Source organism: Microcaecilia unicolor, chromosome 7, assembly GCF_901765095.1.
Source record: "Microcaecilia unicolor chromosome 7, aMicUni1.1, whole genome shotgun sequence".
NCBI lineage: Eukaryota > Metazoa > Chordata > Amphibia > Gymnophiona > Siphonopidae > Microcaecilia > Microcaecilia unicolor.
In genome coordinates, this window is record NC_044037.1 from 58,087,594 (window position 1) to 58,114,532 (window position 26,939).

At 44.6% G+C, this 26,939-nt stretch overlaps 1 protein-coding gene across 2 annotated transcripts in view; it reads right to left on the reverse strand.

Annotated features, from left to right (window-relative positions):
- Positions 1–26,939, reverse strand: part of CHM (CHM Rab escort protein) — a 243,774-nt gene that overhangs the window by 173,656 nt on the left and 43,179 nt on the right. For both annotated transcript variants that reach the window (XM_030209030.1, XM_030209031.1), the window contains exon 4: positions 21,768–21,892. In XM_030209030.1, the coding sequence (XP_030064890.1) occupies positions 21,768–21,892 (125 nt within the window). The remainder of the gene's footprint in view (positions 1–21,767; positions 21,893–26,939) is intronic.

Below are 26,939 nucleotides of genomic sequence, written 5' to 3' on the forward strand. Positions count from 1 at the left end.
CAAAGTTATTCGTTAACGGAAAATTCAACATGGCTGATCTAATTTGTAAGTTTTATTTCATGCCTGTGATGTACTATGCAGCATTTGTTGACAATAAAAATGATTAAACATAAAAATTCTAAGGATTATATGAGTAGAAAGCAAATATAGAAAGATTTTGTCTGTGATAGAGAAACTCAATCTAATTGATAGGACTTCTAATCTTACGTTACAGAATTGGAATGAATCAATATTAATTTGATTCGTTTGATATACCACATTTACACAAAAGCATCAAAGCAATAAAAACTATAACAAAACAGAATTCAGAAAACATATTAAAATTAAACACATAAAAATCACATATAATATCTCATCAGTTAAAAGATGTGTTAGAAGCTTTCCCTCTTCTTGGTACTCTTTAGATCTCTTAAAAACTGGAGAAATCAAATTAAGAAATATAAATTAGCAGTGAACGAAGGAAGAAAAGCATATTATGATCAGAAAACAAGTGTATCTAACCATTTTTCTAAAACACTTTTTTAAAAGTGTTTAATGATCTGACATCCTCACATACTTTGACTTCAGTTTCTGGGATTTTACAACTAAAAGCAGACGATCTGGCCAAATTTTTTCAAACTAAGATCAACAATGTCAGACAACTGTTGCTGATAAATACATCTAAATGTTCACATACTGATCACGCTACAAAATGGATAGTCAATGCTATCCCTGGAGACAGAATCTGGGATAGGTTTGTACAGGCTCCAGCATCTTTGATCGACATTTTAAAATAAACTTTCTCAAACATGTTGTTCACTAGATATCTGCCTCGCCTACGTACTAAAAAGGTTCCACCAAAAAATCCTTCTCCAATTAACTACCTTTATTAATAAAACATTATAAATTGGGTCCTACCCTGACATCGTAGGTAAAACTGTTTTGACTCCTATACTCAAATCATTATGAGCTGGCAAAACCCTTAAGCGTTTGTAGTTGCTAGACAACTTTCTGGATATCTTGATATTCATAGCTGTCTTCATACGACTCAGTATGAGTTCAGCCCCCTATATAGTACTGAACTATTATTACTTACACTGACTTCAGAAATTACATATTATTTAAGTTATGATTGGCAAGTGGTCCTTCATCAGTTCAACATCTCTGCAACATTCGATACAGTAGAGGTTGTGTGACCTTGTTACTACTGGTAGAGTGTTGAACTGGTTTTCTGATTTTTTTAAAAACAAGACCCTACTGTGTAAATGGACAAGGTGTTACATCGTTGTGGAAGGCTTTATGTGGAGTCACCTTTGTTGTTTAACATTTATCTAAGCTCTTTAAGCTGTTTTTTTTAAACAAATTTAGGAGTATATGTTCTTTCATATGCTGATAACATTTTAATTTTGGTTCCAGTACTTAAATTTACCCACCAACATAAGAGTTGGTGGATAAATGGACTCATAATAATTTTCATAAACTTAATAAGCAAAAGACTAAACTGGTTTGGTATGGTGACATCAAGCTGTTAAATGTAACTAGTATTATCTTATCTAAAGGGAAAATTGTGCCAGTTGATAATCTAGAGTACTGGCAGTAATTTTGGATTCTAAGCTCACTTTTCAGATAAAATGAATAGTTGTCAATAAGATATTTTATAAATTGCGACAGGTACAAATAACTTTAGAACTATAACCCAGGCTACTCTTATTCCTCAATTTGACTACTGTAATTCCTTGTATAATTATATCTTGGCTAAATTACTATGGAGTACTTTTATTAAGGTGCGCTAACAGATTTAGGGTGTGCTAAATGCTATGCAGCCCACTATATATCTATGGGCTGCATGGCACTTAATGCACACTGATTCATTAGCACATCTTAGTAAAAGGACCCCTATGTAAATTATAATTACTGCAGAATACAGCAGCCAGGTTGATTTTTGGAAGAGGTAAATTTGATAGAGATTCTCCATTGTTGAGAAATTAACACTGGCTTCCTGTGAGGGCACGAATCCAGTTTAACCCATTAGTGCCCAATGCTCCCATATGGGAACGTTGGGCACTAATGGGTTAAATTAGCATGTTTGGGGCTTTGTTTACTAAGCAGCGCTATAGGCGCACTAGCATTTTAGCATGTGCTAAAAATTAGTGCGCGCTAACACTAAAAAGACACATAGGAATATATGGGTGTCTAGCATTAGCGCGCTAAAAACTTAGCACACCTTAGTAAACAGGGCCCTTGGTATTCAAGACTTTACATGGAATGATTTCTTCACCTCTTCAATTGCAGGTTTATTACGTTAAATATCTTTTTTTGCTCATGTACAAGGCTGGGGCTAGGGTGTTCATCTACAAATATTTGTAATAAATCAATGTTTAAAATTCCATTCCTTACCAAGGTAGCAAGGTTTGGAATATCATACCATTGCAGATGAGATCTATTCCATTTTATGTCTTACTCTGTAAAGGCCTCAAAACATATCTTTTTTCTAAATTTTTGGAATAATAAAATGAGTTTTTAATTTTTTTAACTATGCACTATTTTATGTTGTAATGATGATATTGATGCATTTCTTAACAGATTTTGTTAACTTCTTTTTGTAATCCACCTTGAATCACTTAAAAATTAGGCAGGTATAAATATTAGATTAGAATGCAGTCATCTAAGCCAACGTCAGATAAGAATTAGAAACTTTTTTTTCTTTTTTAGAATTCTCAAAAAAATTTACAAGTATCCATTTGCTTCAGAAAGAGAAGAGGATTATGTAACATAGCATGTTTAAATAAGAAAATATTTAAAATACCAAGGAAAAACTAAACAGAAAATATAATCACTACTTACATTAGTCTACAATCAAAAGAAAAAGGAGGTAAGGAGAAAAGGAAAAAAAATGGAGCATCAACTAAGTAACAATAGAAATACGTTTTCATATGTAAATTCCCCTATCCACTGCTTGAGCAGGTTGTGAGACCCCATAAGAACATAAGAATAGCCATACTGGGTCAGACCAATGGTCCATCTAGCCCAGTATCCTGCTTCTCTAACTGTGGCCAATCCAGGTCACAAGTACCTGGCAGAAACCCCAACAGTAGCAACATTCCATGCTACCAATACCAGGGTTAACCAAACGTAAACCCAGCTGATAATCGCTCCTTAAATGTTTATATTTGTTCACTCCAACTCAAAATGTATTCCAAACACCTTAGCAGTTTATTCATAACAAATTTTTATTTCCATCTCTTCAATGTACAATTTCATCTCTTCCATGTGCAAATTCACAATATTTCTTTAAAAGCTTCAAAACGCTTAAAATTCAATTGTCCTTTTTACATAGCCTTTCTCTGCAATTCGCATACACGAACACCTCCACCTACATGTGGCATGTTTCGCAAATTGCTGCCTCAGGGTGTGCTCCGGTCAACCTAAGTATAAACAAGTTCACCGGCATAGCGCCATGCCTTTCCTCTTATAAGAGGTGTTCTATCCTCTTTATCATTTTGGTCTTTGAACATTTTCTAATTCTGCTATATCTTTTTTGAGACACAGCGACAGAACTGAGCAAAATACTCAAGATGAGGTTCCACCATGGAGCAACACAGAGGCAATAAAATATTCTTAGTCTTATTTACCAACCCTTTCCTAATAATTTCTAGCATCCTATTTGGTTTTTTAGCTGCTGCCACACACTGAGCACAAGATTTCAGTATATTGTCTACAATGACACCTAGAACTTTTTCTTGAGTGTTGACTCCTAAAAGTGGACCCTGGCATCAGGTAACTATGATTTTGATTATTCTTCTCAATGTGCATCACTTTGCATTTGTCCACATTAAATTTCATCTGTCATTTGGATGTCCAGCCTTCCAGTTTCCTAAGGTCTTCCTGCAATTTTTCTTAGTCCACAAGAGTTCTGACAACTTTGAATAGTTTTGTGTCATCTGCAAAGTTAATCACCTCACTTGTCATTCCGATTTCCATATCATTTATAAAGCGAATGATACATACCTGTAGCAGGTGTTCTCCGAGGACAGCAGGCTGATTGTTCTCACGACTGGGTTGACGTCCACGGCAGCCCCCACCAACCGGAACAAAACTTTGTGGGCGGTCCTGCACACAGGGCACGCCCACCGCGCATGCGCGGCCGTCTTCCCGCCCGTGCGCGACCGTTCCCGCTCAGTTGAATGACAAGCAAAAATTATGAGACGCAACTCCAAAGGGGAGGAGGGAGGGTAGGTGAGAACAATCAGCCTGCTGTCCTCAGAGAACACCTGCTACAGGTATGTATCATTCGCTTTCTCCGAGGACAAGCAGGCTGCTTGTTCTCACGACTGGGGTATCCCTAGCTCTCAGGCTCACTCAAAACAAGAACCCAGGTCAATGGAACCTCGCAACGGCGAGGGCATAACAGAAATTGACCTACGAAGAACAACTAACTGAGAGTGCAGCCTGACCAGAATAAATTCGGGTCCTGGAGGGTGGAGTTGGATTTAAACCCCAAACAGATTCTGCAGCACCGACTGCCCGAACCGACTGTCGCGTCGGGTATCCTGCTGGAGGCAGTAATGTGATGTGAATGTGTGGACAGATGACCACGTCGCAGCCTTGCAAATCTCTTCAATAGTGGCTGACTTCAAGTGGGCCACCGACGCTGCCATGGCTCTGACACTATGAGCCGTGACATGACCCTCAAGAGCCAGCCCAGCCTGGGCGTAAGTGAAGGAAATGCAATCTGCTAGCCAATTGGAGATGGTGCGTTTCCCGACAGCGACCCCTTTCCTATTGGGGTCGAAAAAAACAAACAATTGGGCGGACTGCCTGTGGGGCTGTGTCCGCTCCAAGTAGAAGGCCAATGCTCTTTTGCAGTCCAATGTGTGCAACTGACGTTCAACAGGGCGGGTATGCGGCCTGGGAAAGAATGTTGGCAAGACAATTGACTGGTTAAGATGGAACTCCGACACCACCTTTGGCAGGAACTTAGGGTGAGTACGGAGCACTACTCTGTTATGATGAAATTTTGTATATGGAGCATGAGCTACCAGGGCTTGAAGCTCACTGACCCTACGAGTTGAAGTAACTGCCACCAAGAAAATGACCTTCCAGGTCAAGTACTTCAGATGGCAGGTATTCAGTGGCTCAAAAGGAGGCTTCATCAGCTGGGTGAGGACAACATTGAGATCCCATGACACTGCTGGAGGCTTGACAGGGGGCCTTGACAAAAGCAAGCCTCTCATGAATCGAACGACTAAAGGCTCTCCAGAGATGGCTTTACCCTCTACACTGAGATGGTAAGCACTAATCGCACTAAGGTGATTCCTTACTGAGTTGGTCTTGAGACCAGACTCTGATAAGTGCAGAAGGTATTTAAGCAGGTTCTGTGCAGGACAAGAACGAGGTTCTAGGGCCTTGCTCTCACACCAAACGACAAACCTCCTCCACTTGAAAAAGTAACTCTTTTTAGTGGAATCCTTCCTAGAGGCCAGCAAGACACGGGAGACACCCTCAGACAGACCCAACGAAGCGAAGTCTACGCCCTCAACATCCAGGCCGTGAGAGCCAGAGACTGAAGCTTGGGGTGCAGAAGCGCTCCGTCGTTCTGCGAAATGAGAGTCGGAAAACACTCCAATCTCCACGGTTCTTCGGAGGACAACTCCAGAAGAAGAGGGAACCAGATCTGGCGGGGCCAAAAGGGCGCTATCAGAATCATGGTGCCGTGGTCTTGCTTGAGCTTCAGTAAGGTCTTCCCCACCAAAGGTATGGGAGGATAAGCATACAGGAGGCCGGTCCCCCAATGGAGGAGAAAGGCATCCGACGCCAGTCTGCCATGTGCCTGTAGTCTGGAACAGAACAGAGGCAGCTTGTGGTTGGTCTGAGAGGCGAAAAGGTCCACCGAGGGGGTGCCCCACTCTCGGAAGATCTTGCATACCACTCTGGAATGGAGCGACCACTCGTGCGGTTGCATGACTCTGCTCAGTCTGTCGGCCAGACTGTTGTTTACGCCTGCCAGGTATGTGGCTTGGAGGAGCATGCCGAACTGGCAGGCCCAACGCCACATCCCGATGGCTTCCTGACACAGGGGGCGAGATCCAGTGCCCCCCTGCTTGTTGATGTAATACATTGCAACCTGATTGTCTGTCCGAATTTGGATAATTTGACAGGACAGCCGATCTCTGAAAGCCTTCAGTGTGTTCCAGACCGCTCGGAGCTCCAGGAGGTTGATCTGAAGATCCTTCTCCTGGAGGGACCACAGTCCTTGGGTGTGAAGCCCATCGACATGAGCCCCCCAGCCCAGGAGAGACGCATCCGTCGTTAGCACTTTCGTGGGCTGTGGAATTTGGAATGAGCGTCCCAAGGTCAAATTGGTCCGAATGGTCCACCAGTGCAGTGAATTGCGGCAGCTGGTGGAGAGGCGGATGACATCTTCTAGATTCCCAGTGGCTTGATACCACTGGGAAGCTAGGGTCCATTGAGCAGATCTCATGTGAAGACGAGCCATCTGAGTCACATGAACTGTAGAGGCCATATGACCCAGAAGTCTCAACATCTGCCGAGCTGTGATCTGCTGAGACGCTCTGGTCTGGGAAGCCAGGGACAGGAGGTTGTTGGCCCTCGCTTCTGGAAGGAAGGCCTGAGTCGTCTGAGTATTCAGCAGAGCTCCTATGAATTCCAGAGATTGGGCAGGCTGGAGATGGGACTTTGGGTAATTTATCACAAACCCCAGCAGCTCCAGGAGGCGAATAGTGCACTGCATGGACCGGAGAGCTCCCGCCTCCGAGGTGTTCTTGACCAGCCAATCGTCGAGATATGGGAACACGTGCACTCCCAGCTTGCGTAGATACGCCGCTACCACCATGAGGCACTTCGTAAACACCCGTGGGGCAGAGGCGAGCCCAAAGGGCAGCACACAATACTGAAAGTGCCGTGTGCCCAGGCGGAATCTGAGATACTGTCTGTGAGCTGGCAGTATCGGGATGTGAGTGTATGTGTCCTTTAAATCCAGGGAACATAGCCAATCGTTTTTCTGAATCATTGGCAGAAGGGTGCCCAAGGAAAGCATACTGAACTTTTCTTTGACCAGGAATTTGTTCAGGCCTCTAAGGTCTAGGATGGGACGCATCCCCCCTGTTTTCTTTTCCACAAGGAAGTACCTGGAATAGAATCCCTGCCCTTCCTGCCCGGGTGGTACGGGCTCGACTGCATTTGCGCTGAGAAGGGCGGAGAGTTCCTCTGCAAGTACCTGCTTGTGATGGGAGCTGAAGGATTGAGCTCCCGGAGGACAATTTGGTGGAAGGGAGGCCAAATTCAGGGCGTATCCGCACCGCACTATTTGGAGAACCCACTGGTCGGAGGTTATGAGAGGCCACCTTTGGTGAAAAAATTTTAACCTCCCTCCGACCGGCAGATCGTCCGGTACGGACACTTTGAGGGCGGCTATGTTCCCATGGATCCAGTCAAAAGCCCGTCCCCGGCTTTTGCTGTGGAGGCGCAGGGGGCTGCTTAGGCGCACGCTGTTGACGGGAACGAGCGCGCTGGGACTGTCCCTGTGCCTGACGAGGCCTTCGGGCCGGCTGGGTGTACCTACGCTTTTTATAGGCGTAGGGCACAGCCTGCCTGGCCCGAGAAAAATGTCCACCTGCTGAGGTGGATGCTGAAGGCGCCCGGTGGGAGAGCTTGTCGAGGGCGGTTTCCCGCTGATGCAGTTGGTCCACCAGCTGCTCGACCTTCTCACCAAAAATATTATCCCCCCGGCAAGGGACGTCGGCCAGTCTCTGCTGGGTGCGGTTGTCCAGGTCAGAGGCACGCAGCCATGACAGCCTGCGCATCACTATACCTTGGGCCGCAGTACGAGATGCCACGTCACAGGTGTCATATATACCCCTGGACAGAACTTTCTGCACGCCTTCAGCTGCCTGACAACCTCCTGAAAAGGCCTGGACTGCTCCGGCGGGAGCTTGTCAACCAGGTCCGCCAGTTGCTTCACATTATTCTGCATGTGGATGCTCGTGTAGAGCTGGTAAGACTGGATGCGGGTCACGAGCATGGAAGATTGGTAGGCCTTCCTCCCAAACGAGTCCAGAGTGCGAGACTCCCGCCCCGGGGGCGCCGAGGCGGTATCCCTCGAACTCCGTGCCCTCTTGAGAGCAGAGTCCACGACCGCCGAGTCATGAGGCAATTGGGGCCGCATTAACTCTGGGTCCGAGTGGATTTTGTATTGGGACTCTGCTTTCTTGGGGATGGTGGGATTAGATAACGGTCTCAACCAGTTCCGAAGCAGTGTCTCTTTCAGGACATTGTGCAACGGCACCGTGGAGGACTCTCTAGGTGGTGATGGATAGTCGAGGACCTCGAGCATCTCAGCCCTCGGCTCATCCACAGAGACCACAGGAAAGGGAATGCAAACAGACATATCCCTGATGAAGGAGGCAAAGGAGAGGCTCTCAGGTGGCGAGAGCTTTCTCTCTGGTGAAGGAGTGGGGTCAGAGGGAAGGCCCACAGACTCCTCTGAGGAGAAATATCTGGGGTCCTCCTCCTCCCCCCACGAGGCCTCTTCCTCGGTGTCGGACGAGCTCGTGCAGCTCAGTCCTCAACCGGGCCCGGCTCGATGTCGAGGCACCGAGGCCTCGGTGGCGTCGTCGAGCGGTGGACTCCCGCGCCGGCGGGGATGAAGCTCCCTCCATCGACGTCGACTCCACCTGCGTGGCGGTCGAGACCGGCGCCGCAATCAGCGTCGGCGTCGAAGGCCTCGGCACCGGGCTAGAGCACGCCGGCGCCGGCACAGTCTAGCGCATCAGCCCTTCCAGAATCCCCGGAAGGATGGCTCGGAGGCACTCGTCCAGGCCCGCTGTCGGGAAAGGCGAGGGGGCCGGTAGAGGCGTCGGGGCCGGAAGCTGTTCGGGTCCAGGAGACTGCACCGAAGTGCTGGCACCCTGACATGGCGGTACCTCTACTACAGAGGGGGACCTCTCCTCTCGACGCTGCCGCTTCCTCGGCGTCGACTCATCCCTGACGCCGGGAGCCGGGTGCGTCGTGGGCGACCGATGACGGTGCTTCTTCGCCTTTTTGCGGTGCCCGTCATCGGCGCTCGGTGGAACTGTCGAGGAGGAAGTCGATCCCCCTCGGCCTCGAGGGATCGGGTCTGACAGGGTTCGGTCCCAAGGGCCCTGGGTAGAGGGAGTGACCGGGGCCAATTGCCCACGCGGCCTCTCACCCCTGCCTTCACCGGGGGACCGGCGGGCCGACGGGACCTGTGCTCCTGGGGTCGATGCCATCGGTGCCGATTTCGAGGACATCGATACCGGTACCGAAGAACCGGCCGTCGATACCGATGCCGTCGAAGTCGACGTCGAGGGGCCGGCGCAAGTTCCAAAAAGACGGTCCCGAAGAACTTGCCTCGCTACCTGTGTCCGTTTCCGGAGACCGAGACACAAGGTACACGTCTTGGTATCGTGCTCCGGCCCGAGGCACTGGAGGCACCAAGCGTGAGTGTCGGTCTGCGAGATATGCCGGCCGCACCGACCACACTTTTTATTTATTTATTTATTTATTTTTTATTTAAATTTTCATATATTTTAACACGATTAACATGTTTATGTAACACATTGCATATCTTTGAATACATAATACTGAGGAAAACTTCACATACAAAATTTTTCATATATCAAATTATACAATTCTTTAGACCACAACCAAAATTATGCAAGAAGGGGGGAGTGATCAGGACAATAGGAGATCCAAAAAGAAAGAAAAAAAAAGAAAGCTGTATATGGCCTGACCTAAACATTCCCATCAATTCTCTAATAATCAGTATAATAACATTCTTATTACTCTTTAGGTTTAACAATTAGCTTTTTCATTTCAAGAAAGCTTTAAGTTGTTCCGGGTCATAAAATATATATTTTATACCCATATGTTTAATCAGACATTTACATGGATATGCAAGCAAAAATGTTGCTCCCATAGCTCGGGTTTCCTCTCGAAAAGTCAGGAATTTTTTCCTTCGATCTTGAGTTGTTTTACAGACGTCAGGATATACCCAAACTCTTTGGCCACAGAAAATTTTTAAAGAGTTTCTGAAATATAACTTTAATACTGAATTTAAGTCCTGTTCAAAAACAAAAGATACCAAAAGCGTTCTACGCTGTTCTATTTCAGAAAATGATATTTCCAATATCTGTGAGATATCCAAAGGTTCTTGTGTAGCATATTGATCTAGAGGTAATCTCTTCAGGTGATCCGTTTTATCATCGCTATCCCCTGGTTCAGCTTGCTTAGGAATCGGTAAATAATACGTTTTATTTAAAGGGGGTATAGCTGAAGGTGGAAACAGTAGAACATCTTGTAAGTATTTTTTAAACATTTCCGTAGAACTCACGTTTTTTAACCAGGGGAAATTTAACAGTCTCAGATTCAGTCGTCTATTAAAATTTTCAAACTGTTCTATTTTCCGATGTATAATAATTTTGTCTACAGTCAAAGATTCAGTTATTGTTTTTAAAGTTTTAACTTCTTGTTGAATTTGTTGGTTTTGCAACACTGACTCCTGCTTAATTTTTTCAAAAGAATCATTTAATGAATCAATCTTACTCACAAGCTGAGAAGTTTCCCGTGCTGATTTCAAAACAATCTGATTCAATCCTTGTAATGCCTGCCAAATCGCCTGAAGAGTAATCTCCGTGGGAGGATGCCCTTCCAACGTAGTTCCCTCAGCGTTCTGGAGCGAGTCGACGCCATGAGAGATTTGACCCTGAACGACTTCCGTACGGGTCTGAATCTCCTCACTCTGCTCTTGAAACGCTGGACACGGAGGTCGATTATTTGGCGGCGATAAAGATGTTTCTAGGTCCGAGAGGACCGAGGCTCCTCCTTCAGTCCTCAGCTCGGAATCGGACGCCTTCGTAGTTGGAATGAGCGTGGTGAATCGTTCTATCGACTGCTGAGATGGGGAGGAAGTTCGGGCCACTGGCGTTTGGCCTTTAACTATCCCCTTTCTTTTTGTATGAGGCATTTTGAAGAACAAAAAAGGTAAGGAATCACCTGCAGATCCGACACGAGCGATCAACACAAACGCTCAGGTCGCCATCTTGACACGCCCCTCCCGACCACACTTTTTAAATCCACTCGGGACCTTCGAGGACATCGACGGAAAAATCATGTCGGCGAAGTCAAAGTCGTCGATGGTGGCGGTAAAAATCACACCTCGAAAATAAATTGACCGCGCGGCCACAAGGCCGCGACGCCCCCGCTAAGAGACGAGGGAAAAACCAAAGTTAGCGTTTTTTTTTTTAAACTAAAAAGAAACTGAGAATCAACTAAAAGAAGAAGAAAATTCGCGGCGAAAGCGCGATCCGGTTTCCGGGGCTGACAGAGAGAGAGACGAACGCGGCTCTCTCCAGCGCGGAAAAGAAAAACCTGAGCGGGAACGGTCGCGCACGGGCAGGAAGACGGCCGCGCATGCGCGGTGGGCATGCCCTGCGTGTGGGACCGCCCGCAAAGTTTTGTTCCGGTTGGTGGGGGCTGCCGTGGACGTCAACCCAGTCGTGAGAACAAGCAGCCTGCTTGTCCTCGGAGAAATACGTTTACAAAGATATCCAAATTCCAACTTCAACGTTTCTTTCGAAAACACCTCTCATTGCCTCCTATCCCATGACTTTTTAATTTGCTCAGGATTCTCTCATGAGGAACTTTGTCAAAAGGTTTCTGAAAATCTAGATACACTACATCAACCGGCTCACTTTTATCCACAAGTTTATTTACACCTTCAAAGAAATGATGCAAACTGGTGAGGCAAGACTTCCCTTGGCTAAATCCATGCTGACTCTATTCCACTAAACCATGTTTGTCTAAGTGTTCTGTAATTTTATTCTTTATAATTGTTTCCACTATTTTGCCTGGCAATGAAGCCAAACTTACCGATCTGTTATTTCCCAGATCACTCCTGGAACCCTTTTTAAAAACTGGCGTTACATTGGCCATTCTTCAATCTTCAGTTACTATGAATGATTTTAATGACAGGTTACATATTACTAACAGTACGTCAGCAATTTCATGTTTGAGTTCCTTCAGTACCCTGGGGTGCTTACCATCTGGTCCAGGTGATTTATCACTCTAACTTATTGATTTAGCTCAGTATGCCTTCCAGGTTCACCAAGATTTCTTTCAGTTCCTCTGCACTGTCACCCTTGAAAACCATTTCTGGTACAGGTAGATCTCTTACATCTTCTTCCGTAAAGACCAAAGTAAAGAATTGATTCAATCTCTCCGCTATGGCCTTGTCCTCCCCGAGTGCCCCTTTTGCTCCTTCATGATCCAACAGTCCGACGGATTCCCTCACAGTCTGTTTCTGATGTACCTGAAAAAGTTGTTACTATGAGGTTTTGTCTCTGCAGCAAGTTTTTCTTCATATTCTCTTTTAGCCTTCTTTATCAATGCTTTGCATCTAACTTTACACTGCTTATGTTGCTTCTTATTTTTTTCATTTGGATCCTTTTTCCCTTCTTTGAAGATGCTCTTTTGGCTCTAATAGCCTCTTTCACTTCACCTTTTAACCATGCTGGCTGTCATTCCTCCTCTTTCCACCTTTGTTAATACGTGGAATACATCTGGTCTGGACTTCCACGATCATATTTTTAAACAACGTCCATGCCTGATTTAAATTCCTAACCTTTGTGACCGATCCCTTTTAGCTTCTTTTTAAATACTTTCCTCATTTTACCGTAGTTGCCCTTTTGAAAATTAATTGCTGCTACAGTAGATTTCCCTGGTGACTTCACTCCAGATATCAGCTCAAATTGATCACATTTGGATCACTGTTTCCCAGAGGACCCAACACTGTTACCTCTCATACTATGCCCTGCATGACACTATTGCTACTATTACAATTTATAATTTCTATGGCACTACTAGATGTACGCAGCACTGTACACTAAACAGAACTTACAAGAATAAGGGAATTACTTCCAGATGGTACTGAACTGGTGAAAAGAAGTTAGAAGTTAAAAGCAGCCTCAAAAAGATGAACTTTTAGCCTAGATTTCCACTAAGGACTAGATCTAAAATAGCTCTCCCTCTTGTTGATTCTTAGACCAGTTGCTCCAAGAAGCAGTCATTTATTACATTTAGGAATTCTACCTCCCCAGCACTCCCTGATTTAACTGAAAATCACCCATTATACTGTTGCCGAATATGACAGCTTTCCTAATTTCTGTAAACCTTTCTTCATCTGTCTGTTCTATCTGTCCTGGCAGACGGTAGTACAGCCCTACCAGAATACTCTTTTCCTGCAAATGGAATTTCTATCCACAAGGATTCCACGCTGAAATCTATTTCATGTAGAATGTTTACTTTGACTATATTCCCTCTAACATATGGTGCAACACCTCCTCCACAATATGATCCAGTATATCACCATGATAATTTGTACTCTGATAACACAGTATCCCACTGATTGTCCTCCTTCCACAAGGCCTCTGAGATGCCTATTATATCTACCTCTTTATTTAATACTATATTTTCTAAATCTTCTATCTTATTTTTTAGGCTTCCTAGCATTTGTATATAGACACTTCAAATTGTGTTTTTTCCTTACATTTACAAGCTACTTACAGTTGACGGGAATGATCTGCATCCTTTACTCTGTTCTCCCATTAAAAACTCCTGGCTTTCTTTTCTATTGAGATTCCCTAAAGATCCTGGTGATATCTTTGAAAGATACCTTGTTTCGAACTATGCACTTTTGAATGACTGTTGGCCTTCCCCAGGTTCTGGTTAAGGTGGAGCCCATCAATCCAGAATAGGCTCCCTCTTCCCCAGAATGTTCCCAGTTCCATACAAATCTAAAACCCTCCTCTCTGCACCATCACCTCATCCACGTCTTGAGACTATGGAGCTCTGTCTGTCTCTTGGGCCCTGCGCATGGAACGGGGAGCACTTCAGAAAATGCTACCCTAGATGTTATGATTTGAGCTTTCTACCTAAGAGTCTAAATTTGGCTGCCAGAATCTCTCTCCCACGTTTTCCTATGTCATTGGCACCCACATGTACCAAGACAGACGGCTCCTCCCCAGGACTATCTAAAATCGTATCTAGGTGAGGCGTGAGGTCCACCACCTTTGCACCAGACAGACAAGTCACCAGGCCATCCTCACATCCACCAGCCACCTAGCTATCTACATGCCTAATAATCGAATCACCAACTACAACAGCAATCCTAACCCTTCCCTCCTGGGCAGAAGTCCTGGAGACACATCCTCAGTGAGCGAGGATATCGCATCCCCTGGTGTGCTGGTCCTGGCTACAGGATTACTTCCAGCTGCAACATGGTGATGTTCTCCTTTTAGAAGACCTCCCTCCTCCAAGGCAGCACAGGGGCTTCCAGACTGGAGGTGGAACTTCTCTACAACATCCCTGTAGGCCTCCTCTATGTACCTCTCAGTCTCCCTCAGCTCATCCAAGACTGCTACTCTAGCCTCAAGAGAATGGACTCATTCTCTGAGAGCTAGAAGCTCTTTGCATCAAGCACACACATATAACCTCTCACCAACTGAGAGATAATCATACATGTGACACTAAATGCAAAGGCTGGATAGCACCCATCTCGCTGCTGGACTGCTGTCTGCATCTTAGTATTATAGAGTTTTTTAATTAAAATTTAAGGTACTAGGGATATCAGATGAATATAAAGAGCCTTAAGATTATATGGAGTAATATTTAATTTATTTGTTTAGTGTTTGCTTCTCGGAAATTAATTAATTGTAATTAAAACTCTTTTCTTGTTGTCCTAATTAGAATAATTGACTATAAATGAAGAAGGAGAAAGCAACTGCTCTTCCCCCAAGCCCCTGCTGCAGTAAAATTGCAACAGAAGACAAAATAACTGCTGTTCCCACCAAAGACATTGGGAACATGAGTCCCAATACTAAGGCAGAGGAAACAGCTTCAGCACCATGGACATCCCCCCCCCCCCCCCCCTACTGGGACTGGTTCTGAAGTTTGAAGTGGTCTGTGGCAGAGTACTCGACTGACAGCTCATGCAGACCATCCAACACCAGCCTACCAGTATGCAGGGACTTGCCAGACTGCTACGGTCAACTGCAGACAGGAACTCCAGTGATCCACCCACCCCGCCTCCCGCTCCAGTTCTGAAGGGTGTGGATTTTTAATTATTCTTTTTTTAAACGAAGCTTAAAGCAGCAGTGTTTCTCTAATTTACTTTATTCCCCTTCACAAGGAGAATAAAGCTAAACCAGGCAAACAGTAAATTTCTTGAAGAGCTGCCTAGAGCTGCAGGGAGCCCAGAAAGAGACATCCTAAAGAGATGCAGATGGGCAGAAAAGGGGAGGGTGGGGAGTCACACCCCCTGTGGCAAGGACTTCACGGGGACCAAACTGCAAGCCTCACTAAGTTATCACCTGACCAGGTCTGGTCTGTTGATCGGGAACCTGCGAGCAAGGCCGTTAAGATCGATCAAGCACTGCAGCCTTAGACTGCACTGCTGGGAGCTAGGACAGGGACCAAGAACACCAGACTAACCTATCCTCTGCTGGAGGTAGAGAAATACTAGAGTTTTTCACAGAACTCCAGCCCCCTTACATCAGTGATATCACTGGAAAAGTCAGATCCTCTATGTCCTTCTGCTGGTAGGCGGGGATAACAACTCATCAGTCAGGATGATGTAGCCTGGCTACTAAGGAATTTGAGCTCCTATCATGTACAACTCTCAAAGTTATAAAGCAAGGATCCAAATCTGGTTACTGAGGGCCATAAGTAGATCAGGATTTCACAGTAACCAAAATATGCAAATTTGTTAAGATGTTCAACCAAATAGATGCAGTATATCTCAAAAACATTGTCTGAGTATCATGAAAACCTGGCAAGTGTGCAATCCTTAAGGATCCAGGTGGTCTATCCTTGCCATAAAGCAACATTTTAATATGTATCTGCAACTCAAAATTTGATGTGAAGGAATGCTTCAAACATCAGCAACAGTTTGGTCAGTTATGTCATAATGTTGGTTTGAAAATGTAGTCTTTTGTTAAGAAACAAAACTGAGTTTAAAATATTTTTTCTTGAGACAGCTTACTAAAATTCTTTGTCCAGTTTTTGTCTTAGGTGGCAAACTTCTAAGTTTTTTTTGTTTTGTTAATTGAAAGTGCATGATTTTTGTGATTTACAAATCTTATTAAATTGAGTCAAGTTCCACTCAGAAAAATGTATGCTACGTTTAGTGCACTTAGGGACCATTTTACTAAAGGGCATTAAGCACTAATGCGCAGTTAGCATGCCCAAAAAGGCTTACTGCAAAACGCATTAAGGCGTTTTGTTTGTTTGTGCATGCTAATGGCACATTATTTTTATTTTTAAAAAATTTTTCTGGAAGGGCACATCATGGGCTGAGAATGGGCATGGAAGCATTAGCCAGCCAGCGTTTTCACATTAGTGAAAGCTAACTGGCTAATGCTGAGTTAACAAGGGAGCACTTAGAACCTCCTAAATAGGTGCTGGTAAGAGCTCCTGCATTAATTTTTTCAAGTCCTGAGCACTACTGAAAAAATTAGCAAGAGACCTGCAAAAAGAAAAAAGCCGTATTTTAGGGACCTGCTAGAAATAGGTTTAGTGCAGAGAAAAGTCATGAGCTAGCCCATTTCTTAGGGCATCTTAGTAAAAGGGTCCCCTTGTGAAGGGGATTAAAGCTAATTAGAAAAAAAAAGCTGCTGCTTTAAGCTCGTTTAAAAAAAAGAATAATACAGCTATTACAATAGGAGTGATCGTGATGTTACAAATTCACAGCATACTCTCACCCACTAATTTAATTTGAAACACTGAGAAAATAGATAATTGGTATCTGAAAGAAATATCTCATAATTATCTAAACAAACAAAAATTCTTTATTGACAATACAGTTTGCTAAACTAAGAGCCATCATTTTAGAAATAAACAAAAAAGGTGTTTTGGCTCATCTCTGAATTTTTAGCAATAGGAAGTAAACCAAATAAATTGTAAAATGCAAGCCCACAGTTCAATCAATAAACTCAGCTCCCCTTTCCTTGCAGCCTCCATTCCTTTTTACAACTTCCAGCACCACACAATACAACCATTGTACCCCAGCTCTCTTTCCAAGTAGCTCTCTGGGCAGGGAATCCACTTCTGTTAGTTAAAAAAAAAAAGGATGCATCTGCAAGCAAATTGTTGTGTAAATTTTGAATATTATCTATACCTATTTGTTCATGAATGGTTGTATGTAACAAAGCAGTTATCTAAACATGAACAAGTTATATCAATGCCATGGAACAGTCATTCCCCAACAGATAGGTCAAATGAAAAACTGGCAGCCAGTTGGTTAATTTATTCAGCACAGGTGTTCACTATTTATTTTTCAACCATTTGCCTTTTATTTTTTTAAACACAGCTTGTTACAGAGACAACATTTTCCCTTGTGATGGATGAACTTTATTCTAAGGCTATTCACTGCCGATTTGAACAGTATATATTATGCCGCTAACCAGCTGTTTTCTTCTATTTAAGGAACTTGAAACGGCAAGTTTGCAGAAGTTAATTTTCACAATAAAAATCACTCCAAAACATTCTCTATGCCGAGAAAAGCAACAACAAAAGATAATGCTACAACCACAAATACAGGACCAAGAGCATATATTTATATATTTTACTTAATTTTTTTATTCAACTCCATTTTAACCAAGTGTTGCATGTCTAATTTACGCCACAATTCAGTACTGAATTTCAATAAAGCTATTATATGCCAGAGAAGGGCTAGTATGAGTTATAGGCTGCTGTCAATTACTGCTGCTGGCCCAGATTCCTCTTTCTTACTGCAGTCTGCCTATCTGTACAGAGGGGGATTATAATGCCCTGTTAGGCAGGATAGTGTAGTCGAATGATAAGAGCTCAGGATCCCAGGTTCGTAAGGAAAGAAGCACAGGTTTCATTTTTTTTTTTTTTTTAGTTTGGACAATCAATACAAGGTTGAAAACTCTTAAAACTAAGTATGGGATCAAATCAGGAAATTAAAAAAAAAAAAAAAAAAGAGGACAAAAAATGTCAAGAGGGTTTCTGAAGGCGGGATACTTTTTGTCTTTTGTTTATCCTACTCCCAGAAGGATAATTTTCGTCTGGGGGTACCTCATCTTGGAGCAGTACATCTAGTGGAGTCACCCCCCCCCCCCAAGGGCTATTAATTGTCTCTCAGTCCTTTCCCTTCCTCCATTCAGCACATGCACACTCTTCTCCAAGGGAGCAGGTTCTCTTTGGGTGATAGGGGGAGGGGAAGACATTCCCCAAAGCCCCCTATTCTACAAATACTCAGACTGATGTGGGGGTCCTTCAACTCACTTTACTGATGACTGGTGCAAAACAAGTGTTTTCTCTGAGGTAGTCTATTTCTTAAGGTTGTAGAGCGTTAGGTAAACACTGTAGAGTCTTGTCTTCTTTATCTGTGTCTGCTATTCCTTCCAATGACTGTCAGTCAGTCTTTTTGGGGGGGGGGGGGAGGGGTCCTGCATACTAAGCAGACCTATCCCTGTAAACCAAAAGTTCACAGTCCCTCCATATTTCTCTCTCTTTCTTTTATCATCATCTTTTGCTCATACTGTGGAAAAAGATTCTGCCTTCCAAAGGTTGTCAAAAAAACGTATTAGGTTAGTCCAATAAAATAAAGATCTGCTATTTCCCCTTCCATTTTTGGGGAAGTTTATTTGGATTTATTTACCGCCTCTTTGAAAGAATTCACTCAAGGCACTGTACAGCAAGAATAAGTCAAACATAAGTCAAACATAAGCAACAGACAATTACAGCAGTAAAAATATTCAAATATTTCTATTTATTCTCCTCAGCTTCTGGCTCAAGCTTTCCAGCTCACTACTTGGATTCTTGCAGCCAGGCAGAGGGGTGACAAAACCTCTAGATTGTAAACACACTTCACACAACCACAATCAACTCAAGATTTAAGAGAGACCACATTAGACAGTCACTTACTAGGCCCACAGGCTGAGTCCAACCATAAGATCTATATCTTCACCACTGGAATCCACAAATAGTAACCAGGAGTTGGTAGAACCATTGCAACCATCTCAGCAGGAGATGCTGTGTACCTTCCTCTTTACGCTAAGATGGTATGGTCCTAAGACAAAATGCACACTGGGCCAGAAAAGGATCCTTACTCTTGCAACACAGAGGCAATGTGCAAATGAATGAGCTAAAAATGAACAGCTCATAGGGAAATAACTACTATAATTGCAATAAATGCTAGGTGCTTGAAGCTCCTCCCTAGCACAATATAAATCCAAATTAAGACTACTATCGGGGAAGGAAATTCTTGCCTACTTAATCCAGGTGAAACAAGAAAGAATCCAAGGTATGTCCCATCTAGACTCTCAAATTAAAGTCCTAGAACATCAATTTATTTCAGGTTGACACTTTGTTCCTTCTTTAGCTTCATAAGCTACAATATCAATATTCTCTTAAATCAGCAGGTGAGCACAATTATATTTACTAAAAGGAAGAGAGGTTATGAGGAGTGCAGTAAGTCAGGTTGCCTTTTGGATCAGTAACTAGGAAAAGCAGTGAGACAATACCGCTGATTATATGCCCTGATGACACCAGATATTATAAGGATGATGAAATTGTTCAGCACTTTCAGGAATTCTATCAACTGCTATATCATTCAGTCCAACTTCCGTAAGAAGAATCCATAAAAGGCTTTCTATCCAGGCTACTTCATCAATTTCTCACAAATATTCTGAAAGAATTACTGGAGGAGGAGATAACAGAATTAGACATTCTGATGGCTATTAAGTCATTACCTCTCCAAAACTTTCTGAGCCCCAATGAACTTTCTGTAAACTTGTATAGGACCATCTCAGATGACTTCCTTCTTCATGTACTCCATTACATGCAGCACCTTGTGAAAGGAACTGAGAGTTCTCAATTCCTGATGGAAGCCAAGATTATACGTCTAAAAAAGCCAGGTAAAGATACCACCTTGGTTGTTAATTACAGGCCGATTTTGCTTATCAATACAGATTTTAAAATTTATTCAAATATTTTGGCCTATACATGTCAATAAAGATAAAAATTTGTAAAGGAAGAACTAGTAATGGCCTTTACAGCATGCCAAGAAACAAGAGCTGGATACCAGACACAAATGCAGCAGTATGGTGAAGAGAACTTTACTGACGAGAAGGTACCACAGAGCAATAAGCTGACCACAGTCAAACACCCCAGCTCTACTGAAGCCCCACAGAACAGGCCAGGTACAAGTACCACAAGAAGCTACACAGGTTATGACCATCTACCTGCTGAGATAGAGAGAATAATGAAAGGAGTCTGCTGCACAGTACCCTTTATAGCAGAGCTCTGCCATTCTCTCCATCTCCACCTGCTGGTAGATGGGCATAACCTCCAAGTTTCCAGATTGATCTGTAGGACAAAATGAAAACCTAACTTGCAACATTAAATGGATAAACAAGAGATCCACACACACACCACCAATCGAGACAATTTTTATCCCAATTTTAGAAAGAGAGGGTATATCTGATTGTTTCTGCAAAAAATTTAGAAAAGGTCTGAGGATGTCTTACATGATTATGTGATGCAGGAACTTGTAAGCATGTATAACAGGGCCTTTCAAAGGCACCAGAACTACTTCTAGCTGGAGAGGCCCTTTCCTATCTGGGCTCCATCAGATAACATTAACCATCTGAAAGGACTTAATATCCTGCATGTGGTCATCGGAGGATATAAAATATTGACTTAAGCTGCTTAATTTTGGTCCACTGCTACACAATCCTTATAGTGTAGCAATCAGTGCTATGCAACCTTGGTATCAAATATTCCCTGTTGGTCTGTGGCTCACATCAATGGAGACAACAGCGTTTCTAAGGCTTCTTTTGTGAGTTTTGAATATTTGTTTGGCCCTTAACAAATTGTTTTGGCTTTGCCAACCATCTTTCAAGTACCTACTTTTGTCACTTAACGGTTGTTCTAGAATTTTCCCTCCATCGGTCAAAGCTAATTTGGGTGAATCAAGTCTGATTTTAATGATTTTAATATAGAAACAGAAAAAGATGGCAGATGAAGACCATGCTACCTATCCACTCTGCCTATACATACCAATAATAAGTATTATAATCTCTCTCTCCCTTGGAGATCCTCTGTGCTTGTCCAATGCTTTCTTGAATTCAGATACAGTCCTCATCTCTACCACCTCCTCTGGAAGGTCATTTAACGCATCTACCACCCTTTCCATAAAGAAGCATTTCCTTAGATTACTCCTGAGTCTATCCTTTTTCACCTTCATCCAATGCCCCTTCATTCAAAGCATCATTACAAGTGAAAAAGGCTCACCTCTTGTGCATTTTTGACATGTTATTTAAATCTCTCTATCATATCTCCCCTCTCCAACCGTTCTTACAACGTATACATATTGAGATCTTTAAGTCTACCCCCATATGCTTTATGACACAGACCACTAATCATTTTAATAGGTGCTCTCAGGACAGACTCCAGAACTGTACGCAGTACTCCAATGAGATTTATGCACCCAAGCATCCTTTTGGCTTTTGCCATTACTTTTTCTATCTGTTGGGCTATCTTACGATCATCAAATACGATCACCCCCAAATCCTGCTCTTCTTTCAAGCACAGAAATACCATACTGCACCTCGGGTTTTAGCATTAAATCTCTGCTGCCAAATTCTAGACCAAGCTTCACTAGATTTGTCCTCATGTTATCCACACCATCTGGCATTTCTACCCTATGCATACTGTGCTCTTACCTGACATAACAGAAAACTTCTATGTTCTGAATAGTTTTATCTTTTCTATTCAGAAGCAAACACTCTTCACTTTTGTCGAGCAGGTCCTTCCAAGCTGTACTTTCCTCAGGAAGGTTTGGTTGTTGCTAACAATTGAAAAGGGAAACAAAATGGCAGGTATAAATGGCAGGAACAAATTCCTATCAGTTTTGCTTAACATTTCAGAAATGTATTTAAAACATGTGCAATACCTCCACACTACATTTATTTATACCACTTTGGCCTCATTTACTAAAATGAGCTACAAGGTAAGCACACATAGCCGCCGAGAGGGGGGGGCAGGGGGGACAAAATTCCCTGGGCCCGGGCCTCCAAGGGGGGCCCGGCGCCACAGTCCCACCCGCCCTCCGCTGTTGACCGTCTGCCCCCTGCATTGAAATCGCAGACTCACCTCCGTGAAAGCAGCGGTGCAGGCAGCAGAACACCTCCCTTCGGCCCTCCTTCTTTCCTTGTGTCCCGCCCTCACAGAAGTTACGTCAGACGAGGGCGGGACACAGGGAGGGAAGGAGGGCCGAAGGGATGCGTTCTGCTGCCTGCATCGCTGCTTTCACGGAGGTGAGTCTGCGATTTCAATGCAGGGGGCCTGGCCCGGTGGCGCTGACCTTGGTGGGGGGGGGGGGGTGGAGGGGGGAGTGGCGGCGGCGACCTCGGGGGGGACGGGGCGGCTAGGGCCCCCGGGGCGGCCTTGCCCCAGGCCCAGCCCAGTCTCTTGGCGGCCCTGTAAGCAGGGCCGGTGTTAGCAAGTGCGGGGCCCTATGCAGACCAATTTGACGGGGCCCCACCCTAGCCCCGCCCCACCCTAGCTCCAGAGCCGGCCACCCCTCCCTCCGAGCTCCAAGGCCCCCAGCTCCAGGGCTTGTCGATCCTGCACAGTCAATGCCAACTGAAAACCATGTCTTTTTCACAAACACAGATACACCCTAATCCACTATAGAATAAGTAGTAATATTTAAACTTTCTATTTAGACAAAAATTAAACTGAACCCCCCAAGATGCCAGACTCTGCATACAATACAACACCACAGAAACAGAAAATGTCCCCTAGTACTGTGCAAAATATAAAAACAACAGATGTAAATTTGAAAAAAAACCTAACAAATACCAATCACCACTTTACAAATTAACAAATAGAAACAAAACAAATATAGATATAGTAGAATTGGAAAAGGTACAGCGAAGGGCGACGAAAATGATAGTGGGGATGGGACGACTTTCCTATGAAGAGAGGCTGAGAAGGCTAGGGCTTTTCAGCTTGGAGAAGAGACGGCTGAGGGGAGATATGATAGAAGTGTATAAAATAATGAGTGGAATGGATCGGGTGGATGTGAAGCGACTGTTCACGCTATCCAAAAATACTAGGACTAGAGGGCATGAGTTGAAGCTACAGTGTGGTAAATTTAAAACGAATCGGAGAAAATTTTTCTTCACCCAACGTGTAATTAGACTCTGGAATTCATTGCCGGAGAACGTGGTACGGGCGGTTAGCTTGACGGAGTTTAAAAAGGGGTTAGATAGATTCCTAAAGGACAAGTCCATAGACCGCTATTAAATGGACTGGAAAAATTCCTCATTTTTAGGTATAACTTGTCTGGAATGTTTTTACGTTTGGGGAGCGTGCCAGGTGCCCTTGACCTGGATTGGCCACTGTCGGTGACAGGATGCTGGGCTAGATGGACCTTTGGTCTTTCCCAGTATGGCACTACTTATGTACTTATGTACTTATGTACTTATGACTAATACGTTTAGCTTCCAGAGGCCAAAATCTCCTTCCTCAGGTCAATACAGTATAGTGCTGTTACAGTATCCTATCCTGACCTGAGGAAGGGGGCTTTGTTCTCCGAATGTTTGTCAAAATGTATTAAAATTAGTCCAATAAAAAGATTACCTTATTTACATGTTCTATTATAAACATTTATTAACACAGCTACAATACTATATCCTAAAGCAAAAAAATAAAAATATATATTTTATTTACAGTTTGTCGTCTCTGGTTTCTGCTTTCCTCATCTTCTTTTCACTGTCTTCCTTCCATCCAGCATCTGTCTTCGCTCTCTCTCTGCCATCCAGTGTCTGCCCTCTCTGCTGTCCCCTCCATCCAATGTCTGCCCTCTCTCCCTGCCCCTTCCGTGCACATCTGCCCTCTATCTCTGCCCCTTCCATTCACTGTCTGCCCTTTCTATCCCTTCCATCCACTGTCTGCCCTTTCTCTCTGCCCCTTCAATCCACCATTTGCCCTCCCTCTCCCATCCATCCAGGTCTGCCCTCCCTCTTGCTCCCCCTTCCATCCAGGATCTGCCCCTCTCTCTGCCCCTTTTTTTCAGCCCACAGTTCCAGCCCCACTATCCCACCAGTCCCCCATTTCAGCCCCAGCCCTTTTCTCCCACCAGTCCCGAGCTTCAGCCCCCAGCCACTCCTCCCTGTCCCCTTTTCAGCCCCCAGTTTCAACCCCAGTCCCCAGCCCTTTTCTCTCACCAGTCCCAAGCTTCAGCCCCAGCCACTTCTCCCTATCTCCTTTTCAGCCCCCAGTACCCACAGTTTCAGCCCCTGCCCCTTTTCAGCCTCCAGTCCCAGTACTAGCCCCCTTATCCCACCTACCCTCCTTTTCAGCCCCTAGTTCCAGCCCCCTTCATCCACATGCCTTGTATTAGAGCCCCCCTTTTCAGCCCCAGAACCATTCTCCCACCTGACCCACGCATGCCCCATTTTCCCACCAGCCCCATACATGGCCCCCATTTCCCATATGGCCCCTTCTCAAACCCCAGTTCAGCCCCCTTCTCCCATCTGAGAACCCCCATCCCACACCCTTCTCCCATCTGAGTACCCCTTACCCCCTCCCCCCAACTGAGAACCCCCATCCCACACCCTTCTCCCATCTGAGTCCCCCTTACCCCCTTCCCCCAACTGAGAACCCCCATCCCACAACCTTCTCCCATCTGAGTCCCCCCCCCCCCCGACCCGACCCACCTACCAACTCTGTTCTCCTCCTGCTGCACCCACTAACTTTAAAAAAAAATTGAGAAGTGCCGAGTAGCAGGCAGTGCCTCGTGTCTGCCCTGCTAGTAAAAATCTCCTGCACGTCGTCGGGCCGACCTTCCCGCATTAGGTCCCGCCCTCCTCTGAGGTAATAGGCTCTTCCCGCATTAAGTCCCGCCCTCCTCTGAGGTAATAGGCTCAGCACAGGAGCAGTCACAGGCGGCGTATCAGAATCACTGCCACACCAACGATACCTTGCAAACAAAAACTTGACCAAGCTGGACAGGGAAGGTGAGGAAAAAGGGAGACCTCAGATCAGGGTGGCGAGAAGGATAAGGGATGGTGGACCACAAGGCCCCCCCCCTGGAGTTTAAGTAGACCGGAGGAGGGGTTTGAGAGATGGGGGACATGCCATAGTGGGATTGGGAAGAGGGGATAGACGAAGTAATGATGGGCCCAGGAAGAGAGAAAGATTGAAGATAATGGAGTGGAGGAAAGGAAGAGAGAGGGAAAGTTGTTGGACTCAGGAGTGGTGGGGAGGGAGGGAAAAATGCTAGATGGGAGGGCAGCTGGAAAGAGAAATATGTTGGACCCAGGGCTGAGTCATGTGAGATAGGGTAGGGGGAGGGAACAACTGTAGGAAAGAGAAAGGGAGCAATATTGGACCAAGGAGGGGAGAGAGAGGTATGACTATTGGGGGGGCAGCAGGAGGGAACAGAGATGGGACAGGAAGTTGATGGGGATGTGGAGAAAAAGGGATAGGGAGATGTTAAGCCATGGGGGGGGGGGGGGGGGAGGAGGAAAGGAAAAGGAAATACCAGGCTACAAGAGTGGATGGAGGGGAAATATTGGAAATGGCAGAACCATGTGGGAGTGTCCAAGAAGGGGTGGCAAGATAATGAGTAAGAGAAGGATAGTGAATGCAGAGATAGAAATGTAGTAATGGAAGGTAGATGAAAGATAGAAGGGAACAGTGGGCTGGGGAAGGATGGGAAATGGGACAGCTAGGGACTGAGAAGAAAATATGGAAAGTTAATAGGTAGCTGAAAAGAAAAAGGAAGGAGAGGGGTGAGAAAGAAGATGAAATTTGAGAGAGGCTGAAAAGAAAGAAGAGAGGAAAACCGATAAGGGAAGGATCAGAAACAGGTGTAGTAAAGGAATTAAAGAAGATAAGAGAGAAGAAAAGACAAATGGACAAGCGTCACTGGAAAGAAAATTAGCAGAAGACAGACAGAGAAACTGAGACCAACATGATGGAAAAATAAAATGTCCACACAACAAAGATAGAAAAAAGTATATATTATTTTGAATTTATTACCTGGAATACGTTATCTTTGGGATTTGTGTCTCACAGATTACTTTTTATCGTGTTCAGTGGCATAGCCAGACATTTGATTGGAACTCAAATGTGGGTGGGCACCAAATTTTCTCCCTGCCCCCGCATGAATGCAAAATATAAACACCTGAGCTGGCAAGGATCTCGATGCCCCTTCAGGTGAAGGCCTCCTCTTCCTTTGCTGTTCCAAAATACAGAACTCCACAAGCTCTGCAGCCAGCGGCAGTATCCCCAAGCTGCTGTCGCCACTGCTGACCCACCCCTGTGATTGCTTAGTATTTCTGCATACATGAAAACTGGGCTTGCATGGGGGGAACAGAAATGGTACCAGCAGCTTGAGGACACAGCCACCAGCTGCACAACTTAGACAGCTCTGGCTGCCAGACTAGAGGAGATGGTCTTCAGCTGGCACAGCTTGGGGATCCCCGCCAGTCATAGCAATGATAATGGCTAATTTTGGGGGGGTCCGAGTCCAAAGTTGTTGGGGTCCCCAGTGGCGATGCTACAAACTGTGTTCAATATAAAAGGAAGTGCATTTCTGTTTTTATTTCTTCAGTGTTGCAGTACTTACCAAGTTTCAATTTTGGTGTTCATAGTTCTGTTTCTAATTTCTGATCCCTTCTTCTGTATTTCGTGAAGGTCTGTGTGCTTTGTGTGTAAAAAAAAAGTCATCTAAAGTTGTTTTGTGTGTGGCAGTAATTTCTGCCCTGGGCTTCACCCTGTCTAAAACCGAACCTAGCCTCACGTGGCCTACTACCAGCAAGAATCAAACATCATCCAGGTTAGCCGCAAGAAACGTCATATAGTCAACCCCTGAAACAGGC